The sequence below is a fragment of the Anabrus simplex genome, chromosome 3, assembly GCF_040414725.1.
Source record: "Anabrus simplex isolate iqAnaSimp1 chromosome 3, ASM4041472v1, whole genome shotgun sequence".
NCBI lineage: Eukaryota > Metazoa > Arthropoda > Insecta > Orthoptera > Tettigoniidae > Anabrus > Anabrus simplex.
In genome coordinates, this window is record NC_090267.1 from 263,801,345 (window position 1) to 263,813,693 (window position 12,349).

The 12,349-nt window shown below is 36.0% G+C and overlaps 1 protein-coding gene across 3 annotated transcripts in view; it reads right to left on the bottom strand.

Annotated features, from left to right (window-relative positions):
- Mys45A (SDA1 domain containing protein Mys45A) overlaps positions 1 to 12,349 on the bottom strand; it is a 274,404-nt gene that overhangs the window by 111,539 nt on the left and 150,516 nt on the right. For all 3 annotated transcript variants that reach the window (XM_067143006.2, XM_067143005.2, XM_067143007.2), the window contains exons 7-8: positions 10,941 to 11,033; positions 6,685 to 6,756 (exon numbers count right to left, since the gene is read on the bottom strand). In XM_067143006.2, the coding sequence (XP_066999107.2) occupies positions 6,685 to 6,756; positions 10,941 to 11,033 (165 nt within the window). The remainder of the gene's footprint in view (positions 1 to 6,684; positions 6,757 to 10,940; positions 11,034 to 12,349) is intronic.

Sequence of the window (12,349 nt, forward strand, 5' to 3'; positions counted from 1 at the left end):
CCTACTTTTGAAATCTCCATTTAAGCTTATTCACCGAATAATGTCATTCCACTCACAGCACAAAACGTACCACTTAGTCGAGTAGCTCGTTTCCTCAGTCCAAAATCTTCCCAGCCCAAAGTTATGGTGAGTTATCCACAATATCTCATACAGCAGTGCATGACAAAACATTCCAAGTTGATGGGTGTCACAGACTGCAGTGTGAGCCCTGTAACATTTTCGTAACACTAAATAAACTTTTGTTGGAAATCGCCCAGAACAAATTGTGCTGCTTTCATTTGGATCTGTTCCAGTTACTGAACCAAGTAATTCTGGTCAGAGTCTCATACAACTGGCACCAATAGTCTAATTGGGGTCTTACCAGAGACTTAAAAACCTTCTCATTTACATCCTTATTACAACCCCTAAATAACCTCATAACTAGGGCTCGGATGTTTAAGACCTAAAAATAGTCCAAATAAGCAAGCAAATATGACTCCAAAAGTGACGAAATATGACCTCAAAAGCGACGAAATATGACGTAAAAATTACAAAATATGACCCGAAAATTATTAATCTACATATGGCCATTTTAAAATAAGTTATACATCGAAACAGCAATTCCTTTGACATATATTTCTTAACTAAATTCTTTATTCTTCCTTTCATATTAATTTTCAGAATATACATGTTTAGCAATTATTCACAGTCCATTTTCCTCGATTTACTTATCAAACGTTTTTGAATACATACCTTTAAAGTACTAAGTTCGCTAAGATTATCAGATTACACAATATTTTAAAAGTCAAAAATGTTTTCATCCTTCATTGGTGGTTTGAAATACGAGAAAACTAGAAATCAATCTATTTAAAAAAATATTTTGGAACGTTTAAGCCCAGATTACATTAATATTACTCAAATGCGTTAAAGTTCAAATTGAACACCACAAAATTAATTAAGTAGATGTCTTTCAATACATTATGGTATGGCGGCAGGGCAAATAGTGCAAACTCATAGAACTTTTTCATTCTTCTTCGCGGGTGGTATTGAAGTGTATGTCAAGATTCATCTTCAAAGCATCAGGCACCAAAGACTTCCGATTATCACTTAACACATTTTTGTAAGAAGAGAAGCTCATTTCTACGTCACAAGACGTTATTGGTGCATATTTAAATAATATTAAATCATGGCTGTCGAGTATGCACTCATCTTGAAATGTACTGGTACCTTCTCCTTTAAGAACATTATATATCTTGCACACATAGCGAAAAGCGTCACTTCGATTAAGCACATTTTAAAGTTTCCATTTTACACTGACGCCAACTATTCCAAGTGATTGTTGTGCTGAAAGTTCAATACTTCTCACAATTTCAATACTTGCATGAATTTCTAAGCTAGCAGCTTCTAAACGAGTAATTACATTCGATATAATTCCGAAGTTCGACTTAATATATGCCAGACTTTAGGACAAACTGCAGGAAAACAATTCCTGTGTAATCTTGGTAGAAGAGGCAGAGTATTCCACTTGTAATAACTACAGATGTGATATGGAAAAGCAGTTTTGTGAATACTAGTTCTCATTCGGAAAGTTCACAATGATTTTGTACAACTACAGCTGTCGCCAAACCGCCGAAATATGATCGAAATATGACGTTTCTACAAAAATAGCTCAAAATATGACCTTATGACAAAAAATAGCCAAAATAGGCATTTATATCACAAATAAAAATCACTAATTGTGACAATAAACACCTGATTTGCACCAAAATCCAGTCAGGTCAGAAAATAGAGACACAGAAAAAATATGACTTTTCCTAAACATCCGAGCCCTACTCAAAACCATGTGAAGAGTTCTCTAACCTTTATTTACAACTTCATTGATATGATTACCCCAATGAAGATTTTTAATTATATTAACATCTAGGTAGTTACAGTGATCCCCATGACGCACTTCGATGATGATGATGACGATGCTTGTTGTTTAAAGGGGCCTAACATCTAGGTCATTGGTCCCTAATGGTACGAAATGGACAAAATGTAATGACAATTTAAAAGTCCAAAATTCATCCACGGACCAGAACTCAAAACGAGATGATGAAGAATGAATGGATGAATATGAAATTAAAATACTGTAATCAGCGGATCCAACTCATAATACTGAATGTTGAAAATAATTCCAAAATTGATCCACTCAAAAAAAGACGATGAACATTGATTATGAACTTAAAACAATCAGTTGACCCGACCCGCAGAAACTATTAAAAAACAACAGTATTTCTGACCAAGGGGCTGCTTCTAAACGACAATCCTGAATTGATGATGCTTGTTGTCTAAAGAGGTCCAAAATCTAGGTCTACGGCCCTTCATAATGGTACTTATCGCTAGTAAAGAAGAATCATGGTATGTCTCATGTAGCGGTACTAATCAAAAGTAACGTAGACTCACGGCGTTCCACACATTATGGTACTACTCACAAATATTGTACGTCGCACAGGTAAAGTTCTTCACATAATGGCACCACTCATAGGCAACGCAAACTCACGGTGTTCTTCACATACGTGTACTAAATACGGGTGCCGGTATTCCCGTGGTGTTCCTCACATAGTGGGTACTAATCACAGACAACGCAGACCCACGATGTCACTCATATAGTGGTACTAATCACAGGCAATATAAGCCAGAGGTGTTCCACATATAGTGGTACTAATCGCGGGTATTGTAAATCCAAAGTAAACCAATCTCTGCTGCTACTAATCACAAACCTATTGTGTACCTAACATAGTGATACTACTCGTAAGTAAAGGCGACCCATGGTGTTCCCCACGTGATGGTACTAATCACAAGCAGTTTCATGGTTCTAATTCAATCATCCCTTGGTCGCCTCTTTTAGTCGCCTCTTACGACAGGCAGGGAATACCGTGGGTGTGTTCTTTGTCTGCGTCCCTCGCCCACAGGGGTATGAAGTACTTTCACCACATTAATCCAGTAAGAGGACTTTTCCTCTCTCTGAAAATTACATACTTTTCACGGTGTTTACAATCACATCACTGTGTGCTATTCATTTCGCAATTTACTCAAGGTCTTTTTACAGTCACTTACAATTCTGTAACTTATTTCTCTATCAACTATGACTTCATCCACAAAAAAGCCTTATCTGTGTTTCTAATTCTTTACTCATATCTAGAGCCCAGATTTCCATGCATTATCAAATCTCAAAATATGCATGCATTCATGTTCTATCACATGGCAAAACATGCACAATAAACTGGAAAACATGCACTATTAAAATTCATTTAAATATGGCTACATTTTCAGTCCTTTTGAAACACTGTACAACAACTGATTTTTTCTAATTGTCTTGATTTAAGCTCATCCGTTTATCTGTCAGCATAGTCTTAACCTCTTACCTTTCTTTGTCACAAAAAGTGACAGGTGCATACTTGAATGAAGACATTTGGACAAAGTGAGGTCAAATTGTACGTTTTTTTTTTAATTTTCACCATAATATGTCTTTTATAGCCTTATTGAATTCAAAATCAGGATTTAAATAGGACCACTTTGTCCACCTTATCTCTAGTTGCCACAGCTACTTCTCCATGCGATAATTGCAGATACATTTGAATGTCTTCAATAACTGTTAAGGATTGCCTGCTGCGATAACAAAAGATGTGTGACAAGTGCGAGTTCTGGGTAGGAAATTCCAGGATAACAAAGGAAGAGGGTTCAGTGCAAAACCAAGGTTTGTAAGCTGCTATCTCAGTAATGCGGTGTCACTGACAAAGACGAACAAATGAGCCGTCAGTGAGTAACATACATTTTAAGGTTCAATTTATAGCAATGTATAACTGGGACACCTTATTCCTAAGAATTACAGAAATTGACATTTGGAATCGCTTCTAGAAAAAAAAAAAAAAAAAAAGTATTTTCATAACAGTCAGTGGTGGGCGACGCGAATTGTGACGAACCATTTTTGTAACATGAAATGTGTCCTTTATTCCGCTTATACTCATAAGAGAAATAAATATTTATGTATGTTAGAAATTACATGGACCGAGCTTGATAGCTACAGTCGCTTAAGTGCGGCCAGTAGCCGGTATTCAGGCGATAGTGGGTTCGAACCTCACTGTCGGCAGTCCTGAAGATGATTTTTCGTGGTTTCCCATTTTCACAAAAGTCAAATGTAGGGGCTGTACCTTAATTAAGACTACCGCCACTTCCTTCACACTCCTAACTCTTTCCTATCCCATCATCGCCGTAAGACCTATCCATGCGTTTTTAATTTTTTTATTTAATTTATTATTTTTTATTTTTTATTTTATTATTATTATTATTATTATTATTATTATTATCTTATTATTTTATTATTATTATTATTTATTTTTTTATTTTTTATTTAATTATCCTTGATATCTATGCCTAACGTCATCTTCAATACGGAACAATAATGAGAGTTGTTAACCACATTAAACGTGGAAAGTATTGAATAGGTGGTTTTTTATTTAATTATCCTTGATATCTATGCCTAACGTCATCTTCAATACGGAACAATAATGAGAGTTGTTAACCACATTAAACGTGGAAAGTATTGAATAGGTGGTTTTTTATTTAATTATCCTTGATATCTATGCCTAACGTCATCTTCAATACGGAACAATAATGAGAGTTGTTAACCACATTAAACGTGGAAAGTATTGAATAGGTGGTTTTTTATTTAATTATCCTTGATATCTATGCCTAACGTCATCTTCAATACGGAACAATAATGAGAGTTGTTAACCACATTAAACGTGGAAAGTATTGAATAGGTGGTTTTTTATTTAATTATCCTTGATATCTATGCCCAACGTCATCTTCAATACGGAACAATAATGAGAGTTGTTAACCACATTAAACGTGGAAAGTATTGAATAGGTGGTTTTTTATTTAATTATCCTTGATATCTATGCCTAACGTCATCTTCAATACGGAACAATAATGAGAGTTGTTAACCACATTAAACGTGGAAAGTATTGAATAGGTGGTTTTTTATTTAATTATCCTTGATATCTATGCCTAACGTCATCTTCAATACGGAACAATAATGAGAGTTGTTTACCACATTAAACGTGAAAGTATTGAATAGGTGGTTTTTTATTTAATTATCCTTGATATCTATGCCCAGACCTATCTGTGTCGGTGCGACATAAAGCATCTTGTAAAAAAAAAATACATGTGTATCAACTTGAAAGGGTGCACAAGAAATACTTGAAATATTTATATTTTAAAAGAACATCTCAATATCCTCAAATGGTTTCGTACAACAAGCTTTTGTTAAATTTAGAAAAGAAGAGTTTGGAAGATCGAAGGCAGAAAGATGCGACAAAGTTCATATATAAAATAATAAATTTGCAAATTGATAATCATGTGCATATTCTTTTTAGAAAGAATGTGATCTGCAATAGTAATACCTTGATATTTTTATTGGCCCCCATGGACAAGTTTTCATATTTGTTGTTTGGTGTTTTTCGCAACTTTCAGTGTACTTGTTATTTTATAAGCCCCAGTGGAAAAGGTTTTCATAATTATTGTTCTCTCGTGTTTTTAACACCTTTTAACACTTTCCTCTCATCTTTAGAAATGGCAGATATACCGGTAGTTTGCACTGTACCCACAGATACACAATGTAAAATGCCCTGATGTCGGAAAAAAATTCGTATTTAGTGTTTCCACATCCCCACTGAATAGTTTTTATTTGTATATTCAGTAGTACTTTTTTTCGCTTAACATGTTTATTTTTGTTGTACCCCGCAGAAACGTCTTAACGAGGTGTTACTGTATTTGAAATAAGGCTGGTACTGCTTCACCTCAATGTGCCTCCTATACAATGCCTTTTGCTGTACTCAAAGAAGTGAAAAAGTGGTGGTGCTCAGGAGGAACGTAGTGGAGAAAATCCAACATGTTGTTCTCAGCTGCTGTTACTGACCTAGGTGCATTGTGAAGGCAGCATTACTTGATCTGTATATATGGTGGTTTAAACTTGTGTTGGTGGTAACTTCAGTTCATAGAATGACAGTTCCTTATCTAGAGATTCCTTGCAGAACATGAAACGAAGGTTGTCCTTTCAAAATCATAAACATTGAATCCGAAGAAAGTTTAACCATTTGTGGCTAATATTAAAATACTTCAACTTGAGTTTATCGTATTTACACAGGTATTGTTTGTGTGCATCTATTGTTTATGTCCAATATTTTTTATAAAAATCAAAAACGATTTAAGAATAATATAGAGCAGAATTATATATGCTTTCTTTATTTAACATTTGTCCGACTCGTTGGCTAAATGGTCAGCGTACTGGCCTTTGGTTCAGAGGGTCCTGGGTTCGATTCCCGGCCGGGTCAGGGATTTTAACCTTCATTGGTTAATTCCAGTGACCTGGGGGCTGGGTGTATATGCTGTCCCCAACATCCCCGCAACTCACACACCACAATAACACGCAGTTACCTACACATGGCAGATGCCGCCCACCCTCATCGGAGGGTCTGCCTTGCAAGGGCTGCACTCGGCTAGAAATAGCCACACAAAATTATATTATATTTAACATTTCATGTAATTTCCACTTGTTTGCATAGAATATCGTAATTAGTGATACATTTTCACCAGGTCTGCAGTGACAAGCACCAACTGCCAGGCTCCCAGCCCATTAGCCACTTGTTATGTAGTACTCACCTCTGAGTCACTGTCCTTTGACTCCTCCTCTTTGTCGGTGCCCAGGAAGAACTTGAGGGCAGCAACCATCACCTATAACATGAAATCCACACAATATTTTTTTTTTTGTTGTTTAATATGTATAACCTTAATTTATATACAGGGAAATAGCAGAATCAGTGTGAAGAAATACATAACACTCTTATGATAAGGAGAAAGAGAGAAGGATAAAAAGGAATGGAAATCGGAAACAAAAGTTTTGGAATAGTGAAGAACATCAAGTATTTGGGAGTGTAAAAATAATTTAGGGTTCGATATAGAATTGAGCAGGATACAAATCATGAACAAGTGAAAAGTGTAAATAAGAAAACATTCATAGATACAAATTACATCTTGTATTAGTTTTAAAGAAGCAAGGAGGACATTAACTGTACACTAGCTAAAACACACTGACCTGCCACTGTTTATCTGTTCTGTGTTCCTTTTGATATTCCTTTCTATTATAGATTAATTTGCATTTGCTTGTTTCTTCTCATTACTTGAAGCAAGGAAGGGGTTTCTTAAGAAATTAACTCGCTCACAGATATGGGAGTAAAGAATATATGCTCCCCCAAATAGGAACCACACGTCAGACGCCAATCCGTTTCCGTATGTCACAAAGTCGAACAAACGATAAGAACGGGACATCGAGTGTTATCATACGCGCTACCAGAAGCGAAAAAGAACAATATACTGCAATGCTTGCTGTAACAGATGATGGCCGAAATCTTGCACCTTATGTTGTTCTAAAATTTAAAAAAAAATACCTAAAGTAAAATTTCCACAAGGGATCCACGTTCGTATATTTAAAAAAAAGGATGGATAGACACGTCGCTCGTACAAGACTGGATATGAATGGTTTGGGGAAATACAGCAGGGGTCTCTCCTTCAATGCCCGGCACCTTCTTGTGTTGGACAGTTGTTTTTCTTTTTTTGCCGGTATGTCATTATAATGTATTTACATGAACTGAACTTTTATTAGCACATGTTTATTTCACTTTTCACTTCAGGTCGTATTGTCAGCTCATAACAGGAAGAATATTTTCTAGTGTCGGTACTTCAAACCCACATGTCCAACTTACCTAATGTACCTGATTTGACTTTTCAGAAAAAATCTCATGCCGGAATTTTACGCTAAATAATGATTAACCGCAAATGAGTTGAACCAATTGCGTGTATATTATATTTGATGTATCTTTTAAATGTAAATAAATAAATTTTTTAAATATCTGAATTCCTCGAATAATTTACATTTCCGAAGTTTTAGTCTGTATTTTTCGTCGAAAAAGTGTGTTAATTACGCAAGAAAATAGGTAGAGATTAGCAAAAATGTGTGAGAGGTGAATGCATTCTACAAGAATGCACACAACCTAGTCTGGAGAAAGGAGGTACGAAGAAAGTATGAGAATATGATGTACAAGATGTAATATAAACCCTTTCTGACATATGCAGCGAAGACCTGGACAGTACGGAGAGGAGAGCACAGCACAAGCCAGTGAAATGAAATTCTCAAGACGTGCAACAGGAAACATAAGGAAAGACAAAGTGAGAAATAAAGTGTCGGGAAGGAAATTAGAGTAGGAAAGTTGAATGACAGAACTGAATAGACTAGACTGAGATGATATGGACATGTAAAGATGGAGGAGAAAAGTATACTGAAAAAGATGATGGAGTCTCAGTTTGAAGAATAGAGAGCATAACAGACACAGAGCAAGGTGGATAGACTTGATGAAAACCAGTATAAGAAGGAACTTTGAATGGAACACAATTACAAAAGGAGAATAGTGGAGGAGAGAGAAAGTGGCAAAGCACCATCAATGTTTCAATCCAGCTGGAGCAATGTAAGGGGAAATCATAATGAAACACAGATATACATATTACTTTTCTTTTTTACAAGTTACGTTATGTCACACTGACAGGTCAGTGTGGGAAGAGGGAGCAACAGAAAAAGGAGACAAGGTCAAACATGAAAACACAAAAGGACAAGGACAATCTCCACATCTTCATACACTGTCGTCTTCGAACAGATAGGCTCTCTTCTTTCTGTTGCTCTGTTGCCACACTGGCCAGCAATTATGTTTATCCCATTATGTGTTCCTATCTCTATATATGTCTTGATGTTAAAAATTTCACATGTAAGATTCTTGCGTTTCTTCAAACTTTTTCCGTGAAATGTTAGCTAATAAACTGTTAACTCTTGCGAGAGATATAAATGGTGCAAATCTGGAAGGCAGTGGCAGAACCAAGCAGTTTTTGAGTGTGCACCAGTGCGATTTTGTTTTACTACAGCTGCAAAATGTTGTGCATTACGTCAATGCAAACATGTCTTAACATTTGATTCATAATCCCCACCTAAGAACAGAAAAATGTCTTTTACAGACCTCTTACCATCCTTTCAACATTGCTCTATATCTCAATGTATGTTAAATTATAATGATTTTGAGGTCTTTTTTTTTTAGATAAACTTGTGGGATTGAAAGATACCTAGGTAAAAGGAATCACTTATCAGGATCCCTTTGTAAGTTATCCCCATTTCAAATCATCCTCTACCATGAGAGTTATTAAATGTCATACTGTCATTTACAGAACCTGGCCCTCTAGTAACTACATACCTTATTTGGAGGTTAGGATCAATAATCAATTGACATTAATAGAAAAATTATCCCTTCTGATGGCAACATATTTCAGCTCTATTGCTCCCAGGTGATTGGATTCTTGTGAGTATATTACCTATTGCACATAAAACACTACCAAATAAGCATATTTCATGGAGTTCATGGATAATCTGCAGACATTCTTCTACTAAGTTATCTTCTTCTCATGGATGCTATCACTGCAAGAGCTCTGCTAACAGTTCTGAAGCTTTTGAAATCTAGCATTGTCTCCAACCAAGAGTATGTGTAGGTCTCCAAACATTGCATGAAAAATCACCGGTCATGCGTTTAAAATGTTCAATCTCAAATGCATTTGATGACATAAAAGACAGTGACAAAGATGGTGAGAAAGAAATAAGTTATGATCAATCTGAATCATCTGATGGTGACGACTGACTGAATAATTAAATGGCAGAAAATTTATTCATTAAACCTTCAAGGTTCAATGTCAGACTTAGTCTGACATCCGTAATTTTCCGTTCCGGTCCTATGTTGGACCTAGTCTGACACAAATTTAAAGTTATATATTTCATACATTGGAGCAAAAATGGCACTGAGCTTTATTCAGTATTTAGCCTGGACATTTCTCTGTTCCATGCTGCCATCTGCTGTTAATTTGTTTTAACTTAGTTGCTTTCTCTTTGGAGATAGTTTGTCACTGTTGTGTTTGTATTTGTTATCAACATGGCACCCACCAGGCGCGGCATGGAACCTGATGATAATTAAGGATGGTTGTGCGACAGTGGCGATATTGACTTTGATTTCTTGAATAATTCTGAAAGTGAAAGCAATTTTTTGAGTGAGGAAGAGGAGGAACTTATGTGGAAGACAGTGGCAAAAACGGTAATGTAGGGGGTAATGAATGAAAAAGGTGACCATGATTTTTCAAAGTATTGTCACAACAGTGTTATGGAATACACAAAAGAAGCTGGTGGCTTTGGTGAACTATATAATATGCAGTAAAGGGCAGAAAATAAACTTGAAATGAGTTACAAGACTTTCAGGGATCTGGTTATCATGGGGCTTATGGGGGACGTTACGAAACAAAATACCCATAAATGCGGCCAATGGAGCAGCTGTGCAAGAGACATAGGTGGTGAAATAGAATAAACTTTTTTTGTGATAATTTGCTTACGGAGCAGTTGTGACCAAGAATTTTGTCTGAATAGGAAGTTACATCTCAAGGATGGTCATGAGGCCAAAATCTAAGGACTGTGCCATGTGTTTCGACAGGAAAGTGAAAGGAGGCAGAAATGGGACAACATTGTATTGTGAGACCTCTCCAGGGAACCCAGGACTGCACCCAAACAAATGCATGTGGATGCACCACACTTTCACGGCAGTTCATATTTTTAATGTAAAAGTTCAGCATTTTACTGATGTACATCTTTCCCATACTTGGCTAATGTTAAATTGGACCTGTGTAAGATGCAGGTGGGGAATTAATTGGACCACAAAGGATTAATAAATTTCAATTTTTTAATTTTTCATGCTTATATTCTAAGTTACTTTTCTCCATCTGCTTCCTATGTTTCGATCTTGTTAGCTTTCTTATCTGAGCATTTAAGCCTTTTCATACAGTACCTTCGTAAACTTGGAGAAACAGGCTGTAGATATAACGTTGACAGTTTTGGCATCATTCCATACGTTCTTATTGTACAGCTCGATCATGATATCCTGCAAGCACCAGAAACAACATAAAACATTTTATTTTATCCATTTCCTCAGAACAGAAATAACAATATAGCCATACAATATGGGGAAAGGAAACTGATAGTAAATGATAATACTGGTATACCTAAAACTATAGATCAATGGTTCTCAGGGGATGTGACTTGATATTTCCCAGCACTTCAGAAATCGTTGGTAATTAAAATAATTTTAATCAACGGTTATTCTGAATTAGGTTCAAGAGAAAAATATTCAAGAGGTTTAACATATTTATTTTACAAGTGATTTATTGACAGTAAAAGTTTTAAGTTACTGTATTACTGTGAGAAATTTGAGTTTGTCGTTTCTTACACGATAGCTCAATTCAGGGTGGAATTGAAGAAAATCTCATTTCCTGTCTAACAGACAGAAGTCTCTCAAGTTTCTTGTCCCTCTTGCCTCTTTATTCACAACACTTACACTTGCAATCAGGTCTTTTTTACTTTTGTTACATTGTGACACAAAAATATTATCATCAATTTTTCTCCTCTTAATCCATACTGATTTCTTAAAAACCGAAAGGAACATACCGTATTTACGTGTATAATACCGCATTTTTCAAAAAACTTGCGGCACGAAATTGGGGTGCGGGTTTTATTTGCGTCAAATTTGGCATTTTTTTTTTCAAAATCAGCCTTCCTAAAGTTAGGTTGCGGGGATTATTCGCGTAAATACGGTAATAGTGCATGTAACACATACCAAATTAATGACCACAAAACATGCCAGAACAGGGACAAAATTATGTTAAGACTGCAAGCCTACAAACAACTGACTGCTGAATACAAGCTGTAAGAACACAACATCAAGTCTCCTGCATTGTTTCCAACTCATAATTACTGCGCTGTAGGAACTTGCTATGAAGAAAGGTGTACTAAGAACCACTGTCACAGATCATGTGCCTGGTCACAGTGAACTCCCATAACACGCAGACTGTTTGTAAAAAATATTTTGGAGAGGTGCTTCTTCAGATCTCAAAGGAACATTTAAAAAAATACACAATGAAATGTAAGGTAGGTAGAACACAGTTTAACTTACAATTGACTATGGTGATCATGCTAAAATAACACTGTAATAAAACAGCTGAAGCTGGAAGAGGGTAATTCTCTAGATCTGCCTACCCAGAAGTTCATAAAACTGCTCCTAACATTTTCTAGTTTTTCACAAAATGATCACACACATACATGCATGCATGCACGTACTTTTATGCTGCAAGGAACCTATCTGACTTTGAGCTCGAGGAAGCACTATGTTCTAGACATCACTGAAAGTGTCGCATAAATTCT